The 25,649-nt window shown below is 42.9% G+C and overlaps 1 protein-coding gene across 1 annotated transcript in view; it reads right to left on the reverse strand.

Annotated features, from left to right (window-relative positions):
• Positions 1-25,649, reverse strand: part of camta1a (calmodulin binding transcription activator 1a) — a 586,491-nt gene that overhangs the window by 244,697 nt on the left and 316,145 nt on the right. The window contains exon 5 of the mRNA XM_036591027.1: positions 24,371-24,506. Coding sequence (XP_036446920.1) covers positions 24,371-24,506 — 136 coding nt within the window. The remainder of the gene's footprint in view (positions 1-24,370; positions 24,507-25,649) is intronic.

The raw sequence follows: 25,649 nt of genomic DNA on the forward strand, positions 1-25,649 counted from the left end.
AAACTAGCTGGTGATGCGTCACAATAAGTGTACCTGTGTGAAGTGGAAGGTGCTTGAGTTTTTCGCTTGTATTCATGACTTTGTCAGCATCCCTGTGGCAAACTTGGAAATTCATGGGTTTACAAGTTTACGGTGATCGTTTCAAAAAACAACACAAGCTGCCGCCGCCTCCTCCAACACTCAGCCAGCTCCAGTCCACCTGTGCTAACACAGCTGCCAACAAAAAAACTCAGTCACGTTCCCTTTTTATCACGGCTCCTTTTCGGCCTTTAGAAGTTCCAGAGCTCCTTCATGGCACCCTGTGCTCGAAAATTGAATCGTGTGGGTTTTGATTTCGCTCGAAATCAATTTGGGAAGGGGCTTTTCATTCATTATGCTGCTTGGCTTTGGAAAGCGGACCTGAAATCCCTCAGACGTTGGCAGGGGTGAACGTCATCAATTCAAAAGCGAAAGAAGGTGCCATGACAGGTCTGGGGCGGCGAGCGTGTGCGAGAAAGACAGACGAGAGAGGGCAGACGGACGAGTGCGGGGCGTCCGTCTCTCCTGATCCCTTTCACTTTTCTTGGCTCTGGATCTACTGTGCCTGCTTCGGCCAGCAGGTGCTGCTGTGAAATAAGCAGAGAGGCTCCGGCAGTCCTGTGCAAGCTGACATTCCACCCTGCTCCCCATAGACGGGTGTGAGAAAGAATGAGAGAGTCTCAGAGTGTGTGTGTGTGTGTGTGTGTGTGTGTTTGAGAGAGAGAGTGAGCGAGTGAGTGAGTATGAATCTGTTTGTGCGTGCATGTTTGTAGCCGTGCTGGTTGAGTGCACATTCGGACAAGGTGCATTCTGACCTTGTGCAACTGGAGACTAAACTGAAGCCTAAGGCACACATTCAGTCACTTGATACTGACATTTCTGACTCAGGTGTGACAGACTGACAGAAACAAACAAGCCCTGACCCACTACCAAAAACAAACACTTTCTGTTTTTTTCATTGGTGGAAAGAAATGCAGGCCACCCTGATTACTTATGGAGGAAACATTGATCAATAATGAAAACTGTGACTGAAAAAAACAGAAAAACCAAACCAAACCAAACAAACAGCCTCTGTCATGGTGTTTTATGGTGTTAAAATGTAGGCTTACTCATTGTAAAGGTCCCACATCCTCCTGAGACCCAGTCATTCTTTTTTCTATCCTCTGTAGAGGACAGTCGTTTAGTAGACCATCCATGTTATCATAAAAGGTGCTCATTTCCTTTTAGGAGATCATTGACTTAAAATGCTATCCCATTTGGGGGGTTGAGATCTTGTGGTCTTGCATTTTGTGGTCCTAAAACATGACTGCCATCACAAAAAGATTTTAGTGAGTTTATTTTAACATGGGAAACTGAATTATAATCTATTTTTTATGTAGTATGTAAACAGTTTTATGTAGTATGTAAACATTAGGATTTCAAAACATACCATTCATTACTCAGGATACACAGCCCATGTATGGAGATGAATCTGTAAAAGCAGCCCCTTGAATGAGTTTTTGTGATGTCACAAAACCCAACCTATTTATATATATCCACTTTGTAAGTTTATAGCACTTAAATCCTGCCTGTTCACAATGATGGTATAAGGAGTAATTCAGCTTGAACTGCTTTTTGAATTGAATGAGTCACAATACAGGGCAGCCAATCAGAACAGAGCTCATTTATACATATCAGTCATGAAGGCACAGTAACAAAAAGCTTGTTTAATACTAAGGGATAAAGAGAGGTTGACAAATGGTCATGTAAAAATGAATTATGACTGTTTTTGGCATCATAAGTAGATTTCAGTGAAAAAAAATTGGAAAATAAAAGATAATGGAAATATTATTTAGTAGCTACAATGGATTATTTGTTAATTACTATGAAACTAATATGCACAGATGTGGGAAGGTGTTTAAAGTTGAAAGTTTAAGCAGCATATATCATGTGATATCATGCATAATCATATGCCTTTTTTTGGTATGAATTTTTATATAATTTTCATCAAACAGATTGTGTCATAACATGCTACAATGTGACTATAGACAACAATATATACACATAATTAACACATCAGACTGCTGACACACACGCTGCTCTCTCTCCTTCTGGACAAGCATTATGCAAATGAGCTGAGCTACAAACAATCAGGGCTGGGTTTCCTGAAATCATCATAGTACAAAGACGATTCTTAAATGGTAGAGCGGGCATCACACTGAATGCTCCCTCTACCAGTTAACACGATGCTTTGTTGATATGTGGCATTTTAACTGAGTGATGCTCATAGTCAACACGCTAAAGACTCAATACTTGAACGTACGTAGATCTTTAATAAGTTAAACTATTTTTTGGCAGCAGCAGTTAAACAATCCTGATATTTGAGGTTGCTGCAGCCCCCTTGGGGCCTCCACTTCCCATGTCCCTTCCTGTTTAAATATGGCCCATAGGATTTAAGGGGTTAAACAGTGGCCATTAGGTGAGTTTATGGCTTCTACCCTCCTGACCACTAAATGCCTCACACCCACTTGCTTATTAACCAAATTACCATCTAGTAAACTGGACGCGCAACGTTACATTTTTCAAACCACCGAATATGCTAATGTAATGGTTGGAGTGGCCTTGGGACAAAAAAAGAGCATGTTATGTGTTAGACACCTCTAATTCATCAGAATCAGTCCATTAGCTGATCACTCAGCTGCACACACACTCACACTCACATGCAGACCACCATTTCTCTGTGTACAAACAAGCCTCGGTTGCCTGATGTAAATATTTCACATCCTCAACCGGCACGAACAGCTTTTATGTTGTCATACAGACACTAAAGCTGATGTAAGGCCGCTCCCCTTTCAAAGGCATCACCAGATTAGAGGTATAACACGAGCTAATGCGCTGTACTGAAAATAATGGAGGCGAATGAGCCGCACACGAATGTCATGAATGATCTTTAAGATCGATTTCAGGAAATGCGGTTTCCTTCAACCCCACCCAGAGAGAAACAGTATGAATCAGGCAGAAGATTAAAGGTTAGTTAATGTAAATCATGTGTATTTGCCCAGATTTTTGAAGATTGGAGTCACGGCAGACATTCTGCAGCCCATAAAAGTAATTACGCTGCCAGCTCTTGTCTACAAAAAGAGAAAGAGGGAGAGACAGAGAGAGCGAGCGAGCGGGCTGTAAACAGTTATGATGGACAGCTTTGACACAAGCCCACCTAGGCCGGACGCTGGAGACAGAATGAAGGGGTGGGGAGGGCACCCAGAGCCGGGTTGCCAGGGTGACACCCCCATTCCTCAACTGGCACATCAATCATGCCACCATCCCTCAGAGGTTACTGCACTGAGAATCAAATTATTTCTTTTAATTGAAAAAAGCCTGGATCCAGAGACCTCCTGTTGGTGGCAGCGGCTCAGGTGATGTCAATACGGCTCGATGGGTGTCAATTCATCAGCGTCGCTTAATGTCATTAGCTCTCGCTCTCTTCCCCTCCCCTACCCTCTCTCCATCCATCCATCTTGCTCTCTCATTATCTCTCTCCCTCACTCGCTCTTTCGACTAGCTAACCACATGCACACACATTTGAATAAGCTTCCAAACGAAGGACGCCTGCACGTCTCTCTCTCCCTCTTTTCTCTCTCGCCAGCGTCTCAGCCCAGGTCTCTGGGGCTCGCCTACGCTCCTTCATTGCTTCATTCCGCTTTTTTTCCCTTTACCTTCACCCCTCGCTCCAACATGTGGCTGCAATTCCAGCTGTTCATTAGCCCCAGAACAGGGGATGCAGTGTGTTAGAGCACAATTACCTGGTTAATTCTGCGGAGGAGGAGACAGGAGAAGAGGAGACCTTGAAAAACTTCAAAAACTAAGGGAATAGAGATGAATGAAGAGGAAAACAGGAGCTCGGTAGAGCACAGGCCTTGGGTAATGGCGAGCCATGTTTGTGTGATGGTGTTAATGGATACACTAGCAATAGCAGAGCACCAGCACTCATTGCTGGCTATGGCTGTGTGTGTGTGTTTGTTTATTTGCCAAGACCAAAATTGACCACACTTTGGAGGAAAAACAAGGACAAGGAGAAGTAAAAAAAGGTTTTATCTTTGAAAAGTGCTCTTTCAAACCTGAAAGGGCAAAGAAAATGGTTCTATATAGAACCATGAACACTTAAAGAACCCTATGCATGATTAAAGGGTTCTTTGCATCATGAAACTGTTCTTCAGATTGATGGAGAATGTGCTGTAGATGGTTCTACATTAACCCTTTATGAAAAAGGTTCTATGTAGCACCCAAAAGGGTTCTTCTATTGTTATAATGTCAAGTTTGTTACAATAGAAGAACCCTTTTGGGTGCTATATAGGACCCTTTTCAACCCTTTAATCATAGAAAGGGTTCTTGCGTGTCCATGGTTCTATCTACAACCATTTTTTTTACTAAAGAACCTTTAAAGAACCATCATTTTTAAGAGTGTATAGAGGGGTGAAAATGAAATCTCTGTTTCAGCTTTTGTACAGTTGGGCATCAGGTGATTTGACCACAGACTCCAAGGCTTTAGACAAAACAATTTCCACTGATACAGCCTCAGTGTTTTGTGTAGCACTATAAGGTTTTTGTGCACACTTGATCCAGTTATTTTGCAACAGCCTCTAACATGAGACAGGAGCAAACACAGTGATAGTGTGTCTAATAAACGAATATCATTTCACAGTTCAGTAAAGAGGTTGTAGTGCTTTGTCTTCTTTAATTTGGCTATGAAACTATATTTGTAGCAATTAATCATGTGATGAGGAATGGAACTGCAAATGACACACAAGCTTGAGTATATTTTTTCTGATGCTGTGGCTGTTTTTCCTGATTTTTTAATTGCGCAGGAGCTGAGACATGACTGTTTTTCCCAAGAACCGAAGTCATTTGCTCTGAGCAATGATGCTGTTTTGTCTGATGTCTGAAACCTGATGCTGTGGTCTGCAGATGTCCAGGAATGTAAACCATAATGATAATATTTTATTGTAAAGTAACACATTACATACAGTCAGCATTTGAATTAGTTGAACACTAATCAACTGTATGTAATGTATGTATTTTTAAAATTAGACACTGCTGGGACTTTTTTGTACTCCAACATGAAAAAGTATCGTGATGACATATTTTCATAATTTCGACCCACTACCCAAATAATGGCTGCTTTGTGGTGGTCCTTTGGGGTCCTGACCATGAAAGAACAGGCTGAAAGGGGTGAAAAAAGTATGCAGAGAAACAGATGGACTACAGTCTGTAATTGTAGAACTACAAAGTGCACCTATATAGTAAGTGGAGCTGCTAAAATGGACAATGAGCGTAGAAACAAGGAGGTGGTTTTAATGTTATGGTTGATCAGTGCATATAATACATATGGGACATGTACATGATCTCATTAGGGTATTACTAAACCACATAGTAACACTGGTCAAACGACCAAACAACCACACAGTAGAGCTGTGGAGTTCAGTCACAACTATACAACTGGATTACACACCTCTCCCTGGCCTGACTGACACTCTCTCTCTCTCTCTTCCTCTGACTCTATCTCTCCCACTATTTCATGCCTCTACATTTAGTGCTGTGCCAGGCCACTCTGACTCCCAAGGCAATTACTGTGAATATGTTTAGCCCAGGGCGGTCAGAGGAGACACATTAGTGCTGGTCAGTGTCCCGGCATGCTCAGCTCACCTGGGCACTGCCCCATGGGCCTGGACTGCTGACGCTCCACTCCCCTGGGCACTCTGCTTCTCTCTAAACTCTGTGTGCCAGTCAGCAGATCACTCACACAGCCACATTGAAATCCAAATAAAAAAGAACGCCCTGTTTGCCAGTAAACTTTTACAAGTACACTTTTTAAAACAATTTTATAGTGGTTTGATTTTCTTCCCAGTGTGATATTTCCAGATACAAACTCCTGAGAAGATCTCTCATCACTTCAGAATCACACAGCACAAGTCTCGCAAGCAGCTCATTAAGTGCTCAACACTGCCACAAGACTACGAGCGTCAGATATGTCACTTAGTGTCATCACTTCCTCCTGGATAACTGTGTTAAATGTGGACACAGAAATCCCTGACCACTGAACAAAAAGAATGTGAAAAGAACCTAGAATCTAGCACATATATGCAAAATGCAGACATAAATGAAGTTTAAAATTAAGGCCTATAATTATTCTCCTGATATTGTGGTTCTATGAGTTTATTGCTATCAGCAAGACTTTGATCATTATTTGCAAAAAGCTTACCCTACATTATGAGGAATAGATTAATCACATATGAAAAGGATCAATCCTTTAAGACTAATTTAATGGTCTTAAGTCCTTGTACAAGGTACTGTACAGTAGAGGTTGGAACACCACCACAATATCTTGCGGCTCAGGACTAATTTTCAGTGTTGTGTAAGGGGAGTGGGTGGGGAGCCAGCTCACTGCAGGTGGGAGCAGGACAAAACACGCATGAAGAGTAAACTAAATCGCTAAATAATTTATATAAACAATATAAAATGATAACAGTAAAACAAATAAAATGAATGAAGATATTCTAAAGAGTTGCAAAGCAGCCAATCACATGAAAATCACACAAAAAAACTGTTGAACTAGGCTGAATTTTTAACTTAAATTATAAAATTATATCGCCCAATATTATTTTTGGAATTATTATCTCTTTAAAGTTGATATGAGCGACACAGTGTACACTAGTATGTCACACATTTCTGCTAGTTCCAAAATCCTGTATGTTAATATTAGGGCTGTCAAACAATAAAAATAATTAATCGCTTTAATCGCATTTGTCTTATTTGCTCTAATTTGACCCATTTAAAAAGCAGTGCATTTAGTCATAGGTATTCCTGGATACTACATGCTTCATTAAAATGTATTTATTTCCTTCAATAATTCAGCTTGAAACTGAACATAAAATCGCATAAGCTGAACATGAAAATTAGGTTTGAAATTTTCATCACTGACCTCCAGTGAGAGCAACAGCGGCTGCATGTTCTTAACTTCTTCACAACTGTAGATTTCTCAATCACCCTCTGGTGAGAGTGGACAGGAGCTTTCTGGAGCTTTCCATTTTTCTGTTGCTAATGTTAGTTTACTGCTAGTTTGTTGATGTGTCCATAGTTTTCTCATGGGCACTGTCCAGCACAGTCTGCTGAAGGTGCCCTCCAGGGCTAATGTTACTGATATTACTGGTATTGCCAGCATCAGTGGTGTGTTTTGCTTGTAAGTGATACTTTGGACTCTACGTACTTCAGTGATGAACAAATTCCCGGCAGAGCAGTTGCTGGAAATGATGTTTATCAAGAGAGCCATCAAGTTGCCATTTAAAAGCTGCATTTGAATAAGAGCACTAGCATGGTGGTATCAAAGCACAGCTTGGCTTCAGGCTAGAAAAACAGACGGTTTAAAGGGTCAAACTAAGAAAATGCATTAACCAGTTTAAACAAATTTTTGGTGTTTGGATTGTTAACATGTTATTTATGTGTTATTAAGGCATTATTAATGTGTTATTAAGGTGTTAACGTTGCTACCACTAGTTTAACAGAAATGAAAGCTCAATTTGTAAAAAAGTGCAACAAGTAAAATATGAATTACAGTCAATTATAATTCAAATGGTGTGCTGGAAGCAATTAAAGGTCAGGAGTTCTGATCGCTTTTCAGAAGCTCTACTGAAAGCCATTTAGTTATTTGGCTTTCATTCTCAATTCAGCTAAGTAATCTCCTGTAGATGACAGGCTGATAGCCACTTCACCATGGCATATAGATCATATAATACACAGGATCTTGAGTATGATATGTGTAAAGTGTGGTCAGATATGTGTGTGTGTGTGTGTGTGTGTGTAAGGTCCCTCACTCTGGGAGGGTTCTTAGAGCTGAGCAGGGCTGCATTACTACAGCCCTGTGGATGTCAAATCTGAGGATTAAGCTCCATTAAACACAGAGCGCCACAGAGCTTTATCTCAGGATTTCACTCTTAGAGACTGCTCGTACACACACACACGCTTACATGCGCGCACACACACATACACAAAAATAGCCATGAAATGTCCTTCACCTCTATCGACCAAATTATAAAGGAAAAAAGAGAGAATAATGCACATCTCTCTCTCTCTCTCTCTCTCCCTCTCTCTTTCTCTCTCTCTTTCTCTCTCTCTCTCTCTCTCTCCTCGCTCTGTCCCTGCTCTCGGGCGGAGGAGGGGACGTTGCGCTCATTAAGTTACGCAGCACGTGCCTTTTAAAAACCCTGGCGTCCACTTTAACACTCGCTGAGTCTACTGCTGCTGGCACACATTACAGATGCGTTCCCCTGCATGTGTCTCTCTTAATGGGAACTGACCAGCAGCGTGTAGCCACTCTCGTCCACTGAGGAGTGGCAGTGTCTCCTGTGGTCATGCTCCACTGGCCACCTTCCTACCCAGGCCAGCCTGTGACGGACATGGAGGCCTGACTGAGTGTAAAGACACCCGTCTGCCGGCATAAGCCCCGCCCACCAGTTACACTAAATAAGAACTTACACTATGTACACTCAAACAAAATGAACAATTGTATAAAATTTAGTCTAATTTAAAGTATAAACTTAATGCAACTACTTTAAGAATAATCTGAAGTCATGAATTGGCAAATGTTACAATGTAATAATCTATGTATATATTTAATTATAACAATAATGATGTTTTTTATAATAATAAAACACCTTTCACCAGTGTAGCTGTAGTCTGTAGTCTATAAAAGTAGCATGTGGTTGCCAAGCAACATGATAACCATTGTCATCTAAAGAATTTAATTGATGTGTAAGGTCTTATTTATTCATTCATTCATTCATTCATTCATTCAGCTATTTTACACCTGTGTTTCTATTATTGAAAACATTGATTCCAAACTTTTAAACAGTAATTCCCAACTTTTGTAGGTACAGTAGATACAGTTCTAATACGTGCTCAAGCTGGTTCAAGGCTACCAATTTATTGGCCAAATTCAATATATTGAGCCCAAAACAGTTTTTGCTCTGTGTTGATATTCCCTGGCCCATCAGTATAAAATAAAAGCCTTATTATAAAAGAGGTAACATTATTACAGAGCGCCTTTAGCTTTAACTGGGTTTTAAATTGGCTGCTTTTGATGAGTCAGCGCAGATACCTGCCTCGCTCTCAAAAGAGTTGCCTTTCATCAAACATTGATGGACAGCTGAAGTTGTGCAGCGGCAAGGCCAAGCTAGACCTCAGCACACACACACACACACACACACACACACACACACACACACTAACGTGCCCCCCGCACTCGGACGGGGTGGGCCGGAGCATGTGTCCTCACACTCCTGTGGGTTGTATTGATCTGCACTGGGCTCTTTATTGAAGCCATGATTCATGCTGCTGCTGTCTCTCTTTCACTCCTCACAGCTACTCCTCCCTCACTCTGTCTCTCTGTCTGTAACTAACTTCATAGTCAGTGCTCTAACAGAATAACAGTTGGCTGATTGTTGATGGGAAGTGAGCTGAGCGGAGCTCCTGCAGCGTGTGCAGGACGATGAAAGAGTGCCACTGTGCCTGTACATCACTGCAAACTGGAAACAAAAAAGCTGCCACCTACAGCCCCCTGCCTCCACACACTTTGATCTGAGACGGGCTTTCTGGACTGGCTGAGTATTACACGCTAAAATCAGAGAGGAAGACTTTCAGCAGGTGGATAATATCACAGAAACGCACATTCATATGGGTTGGTTTATATACTTTGTCAGGACATGGGGTCAAACAGATGTCCCATATGCATTACATATCTACAAAATGAAACAAATGTTAATGTAACATACTTTAAAGTACATTAAGTTTAATGTACATTAATGTGAGGAGCAGGGGCATAACAACAGGGGCGCCTGAGGGGGGCATTCCACTTGAAAGCCAGGCGCCTCCCGACTTCTGAAAGCTCTCAGAAGCCAATGAAAATATTGGTTAAGGCTGTCACTGGCAGTCACTGAATTCTTAATTCCTCATGAACATTTTCCATCTTAACTAAATAAAGGCCTGACAAAGCTCTAGATCATCACAATGTTTTGTGGACTACCACCATAGAGATGTTTACATGCCAACAAGCAGACACAGCATCTGCATGCTCCTCTGTTTCACCTGGCTGTAAGAACCTAGCTGAGTTGTGCTAGGCTACTTACCTAGCTAGTGAGTAATAGCACTTGATTATGGTAAAAGAACTAAGCTAAATACCATGAAAAAGCATTGAGAACCTTCCCATCTTCGACCAGTCACAATAAATGTCTACACCTTGTGTTGTAAAAGGTAGGATTCTGATTAATTAGCCTTTATCTACCATGATGTGCTGTCAGTTATTTTGGTAGCAAACTTTGCCCAGTTAGAATTCAGCAATCATGTGTTGTGTTTACTATTCAAAAAAATTCAGATTGTTTTCCTGATTGTGGTAACAGGTGGGTCACTTTTTAACATTTTAGCTATAATTAAATGGGCTAGTTGGTGGTCGTCATCCTCACTGTAGTAATATCATCTCTGGGTCTTTTTGTAGGCCCCTCTTCCTTTAACGGAGAAACAAATATTTGCATAATTTAATTGTTGGGATGCAAAGAAAGTCATTCAGATGTGGTTTGATGTGAGATGGTTTACTGTAGAGAAAATTATTGACTCAGATTTCTTTACAGTGAGGGTGATGGGAGTCAGGAGTCATATGAAATATGAGGCTTATGAGAAGTATGAGCCACTTTTGAAAAATTAGACATTATGGATATTGATTTTACTAGAAATTCTTTCTCACACTATCTATCATACACACACTCACACACATTTTCTAAGCTGCTTATGCTTCTGGGTCATGGGGAGAGCTGAAGCCTATCCCAGCAGCCATTGGGCGGAAGGCAGGAAACACCCTGGACAGGTCGCCAGTCCATTGCAGCCTGTCTATAATATATACATATATATATATATATATATATATATATATAGTCTTTTGCCAATCACAAACATTGCATTTTGCCCCCCAAATACAAAAAGTACAGGCACCCCTGCTGTACTGCTTTCTCAGTCGTTGACATTATAAAAAGTTACACAGTAGTAACACAAAGTTGGCCAGTGAGTATATTTGATTTGGCCCACCATAAAGTCACACTAACCCCGCCCCTCACAAAAAACAAAACATAGTGTAATGTTACAAAATTCAAAAATATATGAAAAACTTGATTTGAAATCTACCATCTTTCTTCTTTTTACATTGTTTTGTCTTTTTTTAGCCCTTGTCCGACAAACATTTAATTTTGCTGCCCAAGACAAAAGTATGGGCACCCTAGATACACTCCTTTCTCAATGGTTGATGTTATTAATGAGCTGCACAGTCGTTGCACCACTGGAGTGATTTTGAACATGTATCTGCAACAAAATAAAGTGAGAGGTGTGCATTAGACAGCAGTGCAGATGAGGAGCACGTCTCCATCTGCAACACGCAGGAGTTAATCGACTGGTAGAAAATGTGCTGAAGGTTGCAGTGCATTGCATGAGGCGCAGTGACAGTAGTTGTGTGTTGGCCTGAGGGCTTTATATCGTTTATTCTTCCTTTAGCTTCTCTTTTCAACATATCACTCCCCGCACCCCTCCTACATCCCTCCCTCTTCTTCTCTCCTTCTCTACTTCTGTCCTTCTCCTCTCTTCTGTCCACAGCAATCTTTCATTCTCAAAGTGATTCTAATAGATCGTTCTACCTCCTTAAGCCTTAAGCCCAAACCCTTGAAGAAAGAGGATGGATTTGCTGCGATTGTTGGGACAGCAGCATCATCATAAGTGTGTGTGTGTATCTGTGTGTGTGTGTATGTGTGTGTGTGTAGTACGTGCTAGAAGTGTTCAACTCATTGTCTGAGCTCTTATACTGAAGCGACAGGCGCTGCTATAGAGACATGACAGTTTACTTCAGCCCCTTTAATATGAGAATACTGACAAATGTGTCATTGTGTAGATAAAGAGGAGAGACCCGTCTACAGTGAACAAACTAAACAGATCTGAGGAGGTTCAACAGATCCGTATCTGTAAGGAGAAAAGAACACTTCAGATAAATGTTATCTATATTTCATTTTGGATGGCCTTTATTGTGGGTTGAAAATGTGTGTGTGTGTTTGTTTTCATTAGGATGAGGAAAAAAGCAGTGTATTTAACATACATTTACACAAAAATCTCAGTGACCATATATGATATCAGTTTATTTCAATATTTAATGCCTTTATTGCACCTTCCACTATTTTCAACTGAAAAGTTCAGTCTTAGAAGTTGGTTACATCTTCTGCTTCTCACGATCCAAGTAATCCCAAACACAATCAACAATGTGGAGATCTGGACTCTGGGTACACTAGTCCATGGTTCTGAGAACACCAGGCCTGTCAAGTGCTTGTACTTGCTAGTAGAGTCCAATGTTCCTCATATCTATTAATATTTTTTAAGTCCAGTTTTGGAAACTTCTACTTTTCACTTATTTCCCTTTGACTTTCTCCTTCCTTTTGCAAGTGAATTACATCCAATCCTCCCAGAAATATCTCCTTATAATGAATAAGTCATATTTATTGGCTACATTGACTGGAAATTAAATACATATCTATGCATATATATATATATATATATATATATATATATATATATATATATATATATATATATATATAGCTGCTGTCAAAACAAAACCTTGTATCTCCAAAATTCTGTTGGTCCATTCATCATGACATTTATACACAATGTAAAGGGCAAAAGACATTTTCAAATTATGTCAAAACTGAAAAACAGAAATGAAGATACAAGGTGCTGTTCTGAAAGCAGTGATATATACATATATACACACATGCTGGACGTAATTTCAGGTCATAGGGTCATATGAAATCATAATACATGCTCATGTTGTACACTCTGATGGCATGAACTAAGTGTCTGAGAAATCAGAGCAGGCCCAGGGCACCACCCATCCTCTGAGTTCATGTGAAAATGTAAAAATGTGCTGTGGCAGCCAGAGAGGCGGAGCTGGAGTCACGTCACTGCTGATTAGCTTCTAACTATTAATTAGCATCCTCCTCCCTGTCATCAGGAAGGCAGGTGTGCCTCGAGGAGGAGGAGTCAGGACTCCTTAAAAGTGAGCTTCCGGCCCTTTACTCAGCCTATATCACATTGCATTCACCAATCCCTGCTAGACCACACCACTGACCCACTGACCTCAACATAAACACTACAATGACCAACAATGGCATGAGAAAGTGAGCTGTATGGAAGGAGAGAGAAAGTGTGAAAGAGAGAGAGAAGAGAGAGTAAGAAGAAAGAGAAAGCGAGAGAGAGCGGGAGAGAGAGACAGAAATAATGGGATAATAGAGAGAAAGAGAGAGAGAGCAAGAGAGAGACAGAGAGAAACAGAGAGAGAGACAGAAAGAGACAGTGAGTGAGAGAGACAGAGAGAGAGAGAGGGGTACAGGGAGGGAAATGAGTGAATCAGAATCAGTGCCAGTGAGAGAATGTGCTTAACTGTTCCTCTCTCGCCCGGAGCACACAGCTTTAACCTGTTTTCTCAGTTAAACTCCACTTAAGCACTTCTTTCATGTTAAATATCAGCTTCCTCAAAATCACTGGCGAAATAAGGAGTCTCACAGACACTATATGGTTATATATAAACACTCAGGCATTCCCTTTGAACTCCCCTGCACTGACGCTCATTACGCCGCCTTTGAAGACTGGATATTGGAACACAGCTACATTTTGATTTTACAGTTATTAAACATACTACAGCAACAAATTACTTTTAAGCCTCCACACCGCGCGTCAATAACGCAAGCCTCGGCCACGTCAGCTCACCGGGGCACACGCAGCAGAGAGTAGCACACAGAGCTCACAGTGTGTGTGTGTGTGTGTGTGTGTGTGTGTGTGTGTGTGTGTGTGTGTGTGTGTGTATGATCTGATAGGAGCTTTAGTTCAGAGATCGATAGAGAAAGATTTCTGCAAACACTAGAACACACAGCCCTGAGTTTAACTGACTCACAATTACACTGAGAGGATCACATCAAACTGACAACGTCACACAGCAACTCCTGTTCTCACATCAGAGAGAGAGAGAGAGAGAGAGAGAGAGAGAGAGAGAGAGAAAGAAAGAGTAGCAAGTGAGACAGAGGTGAAAAAAGAGAGAAAAAGAAAGTGAAGCGGTGGGTAAGGTTAGAGAGAGATAGAGAGAGAAAGAGCAGGAGGTGAGAGAGGGAGGGGTACAGGAGTAGACAGAGAGAGAGAGAGAGACAGAGAGAGAGAGAGAGGGAGAGAGAGCAAGAAAGAGAGCGGAAGTGCAACAGAGGCCAGCAATAAATAGCATTTGGCAGCTGATAGCTGATGCTCCTCAGGTAGAATATCCCTCTGAAGAAAGGCCTTCTGGGAATTCCCGCTAGATCTAAAAACACTCTCCCTCCGTTACCTTTACACTGAGTGCAATCGCGCTTAATGCTAACCTTCCGCTACGCATATCACTCACAAAGGGGGCATCTGGCTCCTATAAAGCCAGCTCAACACTCCTTTTTCCCACAGTCTTAGAGCGCAGAAACACGAGGTTCCACAACTGCGTCCAGCCCTGACGTAGATAATTAAAAAGGAATTTTAGATGACTTAGCGAGGAGGAAGGGAAAAAATCTATATGAAAGTGCGCTCCAGTCAGTTTAAAGCTGCCTGCTTAGTGTCTTTGCTTTGAACTCCCTTTCTTCAGATTTGTGTGCTGAATACGGCAATTTCATCATCAGCTGCGCTGACAAATGAGCCGAGAGCTACGCGCTGCCTGACAAGAAAGGCAAATGCGAAACTAGCACACCGAATCATACATCACAACAAAGACATTTCCCCACGATTAGACTCTGTAAATAATCAATATTGAGTCAACACTGCCACACATGTATGAGTAATACTGAAGGCCTTTTTTCCCCCCGCCAGTGCGCAGTCAGCGGCACGGCACTGTCACAGCCAGCGGCGGAGGGGCCGTAGTGAAGGCGGCCATTAATGCTGAAGTCATGCATACTTCGGTGGAGTGAATGAGGAGATATGAAGCAGAGAGTGAGCAGTGTTCCCATCAGCCTTTGCCCCTGCCTCTCTCCACCTGCCTGCAGGTGATGGGAGCGCCTGTCTGTCTCTTCTTCCTCTTTCTCTCTCTCTCTCTCTCTCGTTCTGTGTCCTGAGGCTGGACTATTAAACGCAGCCTCTGCTCAAATTGCTTTTGTGCGGCTCCGCTGAACAGGTGGATGATGACGGTGGGGGGGAAGACGAGGCGCTCCGATTGCATTTTAAAAGGCCTGCGCACATCTGCTGGGAATCAGTGGCATTCATACAGCCACCCAATTTTACAAGTCATCTACCCCTCGCCACATTAGCGCTTTACGTTCAACTTCCAAATTCGTTTACATGGACTCGAACCTACATCTCATCCCTTCTGAAAGAGCCAGTTCCTCTCCCTGCACAAAGGCGTAGAAGGGATATGCTGTGGCCAGGGATACATTCTACCCTGATTATGGGCATAATTCTCTATGGGGTGGAGTCTGTGCTGGCTAGTCTGCAGATTTTCGGGCAGATGGAGTGGTCTGTTGGCAAAGAAAACGTGTGCAAGTGTAAGAGGCACACATTTAATTCCTTGCCACTTGATCAAGTTCCAGGCCAATCGGGGTATATCAGACACGTTTGATATTTTCCACTGGGTGTGATCTGGTCATGAATGCTGGTCAAAAACTGGTCAATCAGTGAGTGCGTTTACACGCATTTAATAATCTGATAACTCCAGAAAATCAGATTTTGTCAGTAATCCCATCAATGCTTTAACATGCACTTATAATAATCAAATAATGGGGAAACTCCAGGTCTACATGAGTCAGACACTAATCAGATTTTGGCTTTGCAACCAGAAGAACTCACCGAACTCACCGAAGAAGATGTGACATAAACTTAACGTAGATATCAAACTTCATGCTGCAGCTTTTTTTAAACTTCGCACCACTTTATCTGAAAACATGAACATACATCATCCAGAAGATAAAGAATATCTAAATCCTTAATTTCCGGTGGAGTGTGCTGTTTACATGACCATTTTAATTACCAGATAACTACAGAAATCCGATTATGACGTAAACGCACTTACTGTCAAGAATCAATAAAAGCTGAGACTGTGAATAAAAAGGTCTTGCACCTTAGAATGCAACAATATGGTAAAGAGGACCACTACCAACACTGATATACAAACAATTATCAAATGTAGAAATTGGGACTAACTTACTTAAATTAGCATCATAGACAAATATAATGTTTTTTCTATATGGGGGAATGCCGGACAAACAATAAAATGCAGACGCAGTAGCCCAGTGTCACCTGCTCTTTCAAGGTACAATTAATATGTCATCAAATATTGGTTTGGAATATTGCTCAAATCCAGATATCTGCACTATGCTACACTCAAAAATTAAATTGCTGTATGAACTTCAAAGGTCACACATTTCCATTTAATCAAGTAAAGTGGCGTTAGTAAACGGAACAGTTGCAGGGTCTTGATCTCAACATAAAATTCATAAAATGCACCTCTTAGCAACATGTGTATGATGTGTCCAGTTTGTTTCAGCAACATGTGTATGATGTGTCCAGTTTGTTTCAGCAACATGTGTAGGATGTGTCCAGTTTGTTTCAGCAACGTGTATGATGTGTCCAGTTTGTTTCAGCAACAATGTATGATGTGTTCAGTTTGTTTCATACCTCCCCTGGGTGGTATGTGAGTCCGAATTGTTTAGTGGAACGTTTTTTTAGTTCTTCAGTTGCCACAAAAGTCAACAAAAAGAAATCATTAAGTCTTGTCTTGCCATGATTTTAAAATTCCAGCATACGTCAAAAGCATCACGGCTGAGCAATGACGGCAGGAGCAGGGAGGCTGTATTGTAATCAGCTCTAACCCAGGTGGTGGAAACACCACCCAGACGGCACACCCAGGGCTCTAAGCGAGACACAATGCTCTCAACAGCACGTCCTCCCCAGGCCGTCCTCCGTTCCACCCGCTGCTAAGGGAAACCCCATGGAGAGGCCCAGCATGAACACCCACCACAACAAGTGGGAAATTAAATTATGAGGAAGTGCAGATAATGCCGATAATGCACAGCTTTTGACAGCCTCTTATATCGTCCCATTCCCGAAAATGAGCCCTCCTCCTAAATCCCGCAGCCGGATTGAGCGGCTGATAGCATGTGCCGCCTGAAAGGCTTAGCTGCTACTGAATGATGGCGAGATTATGAGACGTGAGAGCAGAAAACTAATTACACTGGGCTTAAAGAGGAAGCATGGGTAAGTTTGAGATTCACACTGCACCAGCTGGGGCTCTTATACTAGCACAAGTCTTTTAATTAGCCAGGGTTAACGCTCTAGGACGACTCGCTCCTGCTCAAGATATGAAAACCGATCAAAACCTTATAATAAATGAGCTGCAAAGACAGGGCCTGTGCCGGGCTTCTTATAGTTGTAGAGAGATTGGAAGAAGAGGTCTGCCAGGACATTTTCATTTCAAGTTGCAGCAGAATCGCAGACGTTTGTATTGAGTAAGAAAACTCTTGTGTATTGTACAGCAGTTCAGTTTTTGATGTTCTTACTTTTGTACCAGACATCACAAGGACAGACCTTGCCAACGAACCCTACAGACATAAACGTGATTTGACAGCTCCTTCCTCTGTGCTCCTTTTTATCGACAACAGCTGAAGAGACTGGGTCACAATAGGACAACAGCCCTTCCCTGCCAAGTGTGACGCAGCCAAAAACTGACAGGGTTAGGAGTTCTACAGCAATTCGCTTTCCTTTCTCCACTAGGGGGAACTGGAACGGGAAATTTGGGCAACAGCACAGGAAAGAAGTCAAATAAAGGAAAAAGGTAAGAGTCATCCAGAGAGAGAGGATGCTGAGGAGCAGGAGTATAATCTAATCGATTTGCTGTCTCTGCATCACAGACGGCCAAGGCAGAGGTGCGAAGTTTGGATGGAGGGTACCGTGAGGAGAAAAGTTTGCTTTGGTGCTCCTCTACTTTACTAGATGGTAATTTCACACTAGAGTTGGAAGCAACGGGCTGGCGAGCGAGAGCCTGTTAAGTCACTTTCTCCCCTCCGCATCTCGCATCTGGCTGCACAAGCTGTTGCTATCGGCGACCGCATCTGCAGCCGTGCTCTCCGCGTGGACACACTCTGCTCTCGGCAGCATGTGGCATATCGCAAAATAATAACCATTTTCTAAACAATTACAGACAAAAACGTCCCCCCAGAGGCAAGATGTGCTGATAATTGGAAATGAAAAGAGGCCTTCTTCAAAGCAGGGGCTTAGCATGGATGAGTAGGCTAGGTGTTGCTTTCAATCCGTCCACCTTTAGCTATGATACCATAGACGCATGGCAATCTCACTCCCTCCACCCTGCTCTAATCGCCTGCCGAAATGGTGTCCACTCGATTACAGCATTAGCAACAAGCGTTTTGACATTTGTCTTCATTATTATCAATGAAGAGAGACGATTGAGCTGCAGGTACGCTCCATTAGCTCGGCTGGTCGCGCAGTTGCACGGTTGATATGGCGCATTAGATGGATTCAACATGAGCTGACATGTCGGGACTGAAGAGGCCAGGGTGATTGTTTTTGGGGGGAGGGAGGCAACAGAGGCATAGAGCGGCAAAAATGCTCAGAGGCCCATATTGGTCGAGGCAAAGAGAGAGTGCAACTGCATCTAAATAAGAAAGCTTATTGCAATCTGTATAATTACCACAGGGTAATGAAATAACTCACCAGCCCTGCCACCTTCACTTAAGAGAAATCGATGTGTGTTTGGGAGTTTATTAGAGCACTGAGGTAGGGAGGCTTGGGGGGGAGGGACGGGGTCTGGGAAAGGCTAGTGCAACTTGCATTAGCATCTAATCAAGAGAGGACTGAGGGTTAAACCTTCTTCTCCTTCTTTGAGCATAGAGTCAGTTAGGCCTACAGATTGAGATGCCAGCTTTGCATGTGGTACGAATTCAGGCAAATATCAAGTTCAGATGAACAATGAACAGCACGTCTCAAAGACAGAGTCAAGGTTACTCACGGCTTTAGTTTTCACCTTTTATTCCATCAATCCTGAAAGAGCATTCTATCGGAAGAATCCTGATCTGCTGATCCTCAAAAGTCAGCCAATATCCAGGGCTGATTTCAGCTGCCTAGGAAGTATGACACCTCTAACTTTTCCATCTTTCAGCACTTTTCCCGGACGCTTATTCCCCGAATCCACATCTCGGATTGATGGCCCCTAAAAAGCCAGGTAATGGAAAGACAAATCAGCTATCCTTGCGAGAGGCCGCTTATCCAGGAATCATTAGGCATACAGATGAGGCTGCGCTGGGCAGTGTCTCATGGGCGGCTGATTTTCTGACACGGCCCCTGTAGGTGGGGTCAGAGGAGGGGAGAGCTCACAGAGCAACGGCAGAGGGGAGACGTGTAGTGACGGACATGCTTTTCTCTGGCTTCCCAGTTGCATTGTGGGAAGGAAGGAGGATGGAGCAAGGGGAGGAGAGTGTTCATTTATTTAGCCGTCTGCCCGGCTCACCTGGAGTGATGGGGAGCCGTCAGCAAGGCAGGCTGCTATTTCACGGCCTGTTAAGCGCTAATGCTGTAACACGTCCCGCGTTCCAATTTTAGGCAACAGGGAGCATTACTGTTGGGCTCAAGGTTCGGCCAGGCCGCGAACAGGGAAGGGAGCAGGAGAGGCGATGGTTGGGAGGGAGGGAGAGAGAGGGAGTGAGAAAGAGAACTGGGGCAGAGAGACACCGGGTAGATGCAAGAACCACCGTTTACACGGACTGCTGAGCCAGCAGCAGCAGCCTTCCCATTCTGCCCCGCACGGGCAGGCCAGGACAGGGCTGCACAACAGCTGACACTGACATCCACTCTGACTACGCACCACTGCCTCACAACACACATGCTACAGCTCTGGTGGCCCGCTTGTTCCACACCCCTTCTTTCAGACACCAAAAGCTGCTGTCCTAAAGCATTCATTACTCCAATGTGTCCATGTCTCCTGGGATGAGAAAAAGGACTTAACCTTGAAAAGTGGAGTTGGACTGATCATTTCCATCTGATACACAAAAAGCGGAATGAAATTTTCTTCCGAATTTAGTCACTAACAATTTCACCTGCTGCTAAATCTCCTATCCTATGATGCCACCAGTCTGGGTGTGTGACATATAACAGGACAGCCCAATGCGCTTGGAAAATGCAAAATGCCAATTTTGTTATGTTAGCTAATAGATAACCGCACTGGCTGGCATTGCACTGAATGATGGAAGGAAAGGGAGGACCATGCTACCTACTCAAAGAGCAAGGCCAGTTAGGATCTCTGGGATCACCAGCCATGGATGGCTGTGGCAACACCGGTAAATAAACACAAGCTCCTGGCTATAAGGCCAATGGTTGAAATGCTTAAGACAGCAAATGTTGCAGCAAACTTGAATTAACCAGGTGTAGTCTAACATTTCTTTTAAGCGACATGACAACAAACATAGGCTTTAAGTTATTTTAGGTCTACATTTCAGGATGATAATATATATATATATATATATATATATATATATATATAAATATATATATATATATATATAAAGCCTATGTTTGTTGTCATGTCGCCAGCTACGCAAATAACATCTAGTCAGAGATGGTCTTATGATGGTAGAGAGTGGCTGACAAAATGTGCAGCAACATATGAACAGTAGTCACCAACTGCACATCTACCAAGTACACCTGGTACATCTACCTAATAAGCTGGCAACCGTGTATTTACATGCCTCTCGTTCATCACATAGATGGAAGAAGCATCTGTGATCATATATTTACAATGGAAATCAGCCGATTCCAATCTGTAGTCGATCGATCCTTCCATCCATACTTAAAAGGGCACAGAGAGGGTGACCTCGTCTTGAGCAAGTCCAGCACAGCTAGAGAAAAAGTACTCAGTGAGAGTGAACGCTGAAGGTTAAGGTCAAAGCATTTATTTGTGTTCCTCAGTAAACAGGCCTGAGGAAGACTGATAGGGCAGGGTTATTATCCCAGAGAGCGAGGTGCTGATTGATCGCCCACCGCTCACACGGAGAGCAGCGAGGGCACCCTGAGTGGCCATTGCCATGATCGCACCAACACTCGCAGTGGGCTGTCGGAAACTCTCACTGCAGGAGAGTTCATTCATCAATACAGCCAACTGATCTCATCTGCTCGTTATGCACTGTGCACACTGCTTCTGTCATCTGACAGTGGTCTCTTCATGCAGGTCATGCTGGGATGGACCAAAGCTCCAAGAGCTCGCCGCTGGCTGAGAGCATTTGTCAAGCAGACCCTTCACTGTACCTCCACCTCACCTACTGGGACAGCCCCTGTCTGCTAAGTCACTTTACCCCAAAGATTCACTTTTACCCTGAAGTCATTTGTTGAGTCACCTAAACCTGAAGCTGTCTGCTGTGTCACTTCAATGCTAAAGTCATCTACTGACCCACTTTAACCTCAAAGCTGTCTGCTGAGTCACTTTCAGCTGATTTCGTCTTTTGAGTCACTTTAACCCTGAAGCTGCCATGTGAGTTACTTTAGCCTTGAGGTCATCTGTTGAGTCACTTTAACCTAAAGCTGAAGTCTTCTATTAAGACACTTTAACTCGATGCCTTCTGTTGAGTCCCTTTAACCTGAAGTTGTCTGCTTAGTCACTTTAACCCTAAAGCTCCTGCTGAGTCACTTTTACCGAAGTCTTCTTCTAAGACACTTAAAACTAAAGCCTTCTGCTAAGTTACTTTAATGCTAAAGTTGTCTGCTAAGTCACTTCAACCCTAAAGCTTTCTGCTGAGTCACTTTAACCGAAACTGTCTGCTCAATCACTTTAACTTGAAGCTGTCTTGCTGAGTCACTTTCAGCTGAAGCTGTCTGCTGAGTCACTTCAATGCTAAAGTCATCTACTGACCCACTTTAACCTCAAAGCTGTCTGCTGAGTCACCTTCAGCTGAAGCTATCTGCTGAGTCACTCTAACTTGAAGCTTTCTGCTGAGTCACCTTAACCTTAAAGTCATCTCCTGAGTCACTTCAACCCTGAAACTGTCCACTGAGTCACTTTAATCCCGAAGCTGTCTGCTGAGTCATTTTAACCCCTAAAGCCATTTGCTGAGTCACATAAACCCTGAAGTCATCTCCTGAGTCACTTTAACCCTAAATGCAATTTGTGTATGCTAAACTGCTCCCACTCACACAGCTGAACATATGGAGCAATGTACCGGGGTGAGCTTGCCAGGCGACTGTCTAGAGAACACTGGTGACACAGACGAGAGAAAGAGAGAGAGCAAGAGTGAGAGAAAAAGAGAGAGACAGAGAGAGATGAGCTTTTCTCATTCACCACCTCTTCAGCTGAATTTGGTTCTTGCTCCACTGCTATTAGGAGACCTGTGTGTGAGAGGCCATAGATGACACCACTGAGCTCACTGCACACTGAAGGGGGGGAATAGATTGTAGTTGTAGGTAGTATTTTTCTTCCACATAAAACTATTAAGGAAAGAAATATTCAACCACAAAGACACTTTTTGTAGTCATTGCATTTAATTTCAGCATCTTTTCAGATGACAACTGACTGACCAAGTAGACAACAACTCATCCTCACATGATCTTAGAGTAAAATCACTGCTGAAAGGCTCACAGTGTTTGTCTCTGAGCCTAAAGAACTGTATGAATTAAAAAATACAAAGACCATAAAAGCATTAACTAAAAACAGCAATTGGCAGGGAATTGCTGAACAACATGACATTCCAAATGTCTTATTTTTGTCTTTCAAAATTGGTTGGTTTACTCTCAGAAAAAACTACACAGCACTTTTCAGGGTGCAGATGCTGTACCCTCAAGGGTGTGCCTCCATTACATGTAGTTAGGGAACATAATTGCACCACATTCTGTTGCAGTTGTTTTTTGAAGCTGCTGTGACTTTATATACTGGGACTGATGTACTAAGCCTTTTGAGGCAGTTTCAGGTGCAAACTGGATGCATTCTGTTATGGATGAAACTGGTGAACAAGCCTGTTACATAATCGACATGATATCACTGTCATAAACGCTAAACTACAAAGTCAGTTGTTATAATGTGCTGTCATGTCACCTAAAATAGCGTCATGACAACCCAGTGTCAGAGTTACGTCACTTGACATCAGATCTGACATCAGATTATGACAGATGAAGCCTGTTGGAATAAGCCTTTATAAATGTTTATGTGCAGTCGTATGGAAAATGTTTGAAACCATATTCTAAGTGAAAATAAACTAACACATCCACTACAGGGAACAAACTTCATACTTTCATATAGAAAATCAACATGTAATTTGACCAGTGCCACCCAAACTTTTGCACACGACTGCAGGTTTCTGTGTGTCGTCATGACAGCCTTATGTAGGGGTCATGTAGCCTTTTGAGGACTGCCCTACAGTAAAGTGTTACCCATTTAAACACAGGAAAAACTTATGTCCAAAGGCCCTAACAGACCTAAAATGATCTCTGATCTTCAGTGAGAGCCGCTCTGAGTGGCAGTGTGGCCCAGCATGTGTTTGCACACTTTCCTGTGTGCGCATGTGTGGAGTGTGTCTCCTTCCGTCTGTGCTGCAGTGTGATCACATCAAGAAGCTCCGCTCCCCAAGGAACACCCCCCTGCTGCCCGCCCCCACTTCCCTCCCTCCCGTCCATCTGCCCGCACTCTTCACAAACAACACGAAAGGACCCGCACGGTCACCTCTGAAAAGAAGGAGCAAGGCCCTCGGCCCTGAAAACCAGCCTGTTGTTTGTGTGTGCGTCTCTGTAACGCCAAACGTGTGTACGTGTGAGAGCAAAGGGTGCGGAGATAAATCACTGGTGGCACACACACGCGGCAGGGCCGGGCCAGGGCAGGCTGGAGCAGTGGAGGGGCCTCCAGTCTACCTGTGGTGGCGGAGGCTCACAGCATGGGGGAAGATTAATGCTGCCTCTCTGGACCAAAGGTAACATCCAGAGCTTAATAAGGTACAAACAATTGCTTCCATTTTGTTTGCTACCAAGGGAAAACTAAAATTGTGCTGCTGAGGTGTATTTTTTATTTTCACCGTGGCATGGCAGGGGCTGCTGTGTGTGTGTGTGTGTGTGTGTGTGTATGTGTGTGTGTGTGTGTATGTGTGTGTGTGTGATGTAAAAAAGTCTTATAACACCAGAGCACTTATCCAAACCATTGAGACCCAGGCTGGTTTTTGTAAAAGGGGAGCTACATGTCTGAGAAATGCTCAGTGGCGACAATGACCCAGTGTGTGGCCAGCATGTCTGGAAGTGCTCCAATGGAAGCGTTTCTTACCTCAACGCCCTGCACTTTCAGCTTCATGTGATCCTCCCTCGTGGTCTTGCCATCTTTCCTTTTCTTCCAGCAGTAGCCGTCCTTTCTGTACTTCACCTTTTTCCTGTTGTACAGTATCATCGACCCATTCTGTGGCCTACATTACAGCAACAGGGGGACAAGGAGGGAGAGGGGGAGAATCAGAATCATTTATTGGTATTTTCACATCTGCCAAAGCGTAATTAAAATAACTAGTTAAGTCATCGCAATGGAAAACTGTGACGATGTGCATCGTGTAGAATGGACGTCCATTAATTATGCCATCAAATGCAATCGCACTGTTTGAACACCAAAGTTTGCAAACAATCAGCACAAATCAACTCACTCCAGCACTCCTCAGCTCTAAGGTTGTTAGTACGTTTTGCAACAGCATGATTAGTCATGTTTTGCTTCATTTAAATTTTGTTCAGAAAATCATAAGAACATCTGATCAAGAACACAGCATCATAAAATAATTAATAATCTTGTTTGGGTGGAATAGAACAGCAGCTGACTTTAATTCAAACTGGCTGATCTATTTTCAGGATAAAGAAGTGTGTAATAAACCTTTGGCCCTGGCCATTTAAGCAGTCAAGTAGCAGCCAGAATAAATAAAGATGTAATGGTTTGAAAATAGTATAGAAATACCAAAAAACAGCATACTGGAATCGTTGATACACCTCTCAGTCTCTTCTGGGGTCTTTTAAAAAAGAAAAGCACCAGTTTTTTTAAGCAAACCACTGTCAATTATTTAAACTGGGCATCTGGGTCCATTCAATCAGAGTACAGTGGGCAGAAGTTGGGAGGGGGGGGGGGTTAATGCTATGCACACCCCCATGCTTAAACGTTTGGGCCTTTTTTCCGGAGAATTTTAGAGCTTGAGGTTTTTGGGGCCTATTTTGTTAGAGTCCCGTCATGACAGGCATGAAAATGTCCTATTAATCAAGCCAAGCCAATCTGTGTAGTATGTTATCATGTATAATATGGCCGCTTTACATTAGTATTGTTTGTGGACTGTTCTGTATTGTTTGTGTGCATGTCTTGATGTTCCCCCCGCTGGCTAAAGAGTTTGCCACCATAACAACTGTGACACAGTTATGAGGCTGCCTGAACTGGCCACTTCAACAATGCTACACTGCAGCTATGAGAGTTCCCAGGCCGAGAAGGTTTTTATTATGAATTTATGTATTTTATTAACTCCTTAAAATGCCCGGGCCACTGGCTGGCACAGCGTCCCAGCGTTTTTTGGAAATGGGGTTGT

The sequence above is a fragment of the Colossoma macropomum genome, unplaced genomic scaffold, assembly GCF_904425465.1.
Source record: "Colossoma macropomum unplaced genomic scaffold, Colossoma_macropomum, whole genome shotgun sequence".
In the NCBI taxonomy this organism is placed as follows: domain Eukaryota; kingdom Metazoa; phylum Chordata; class Actinopteri; order Characiformes; family Serrasalmidae; genus Colossoma; species Colossoma macropomum.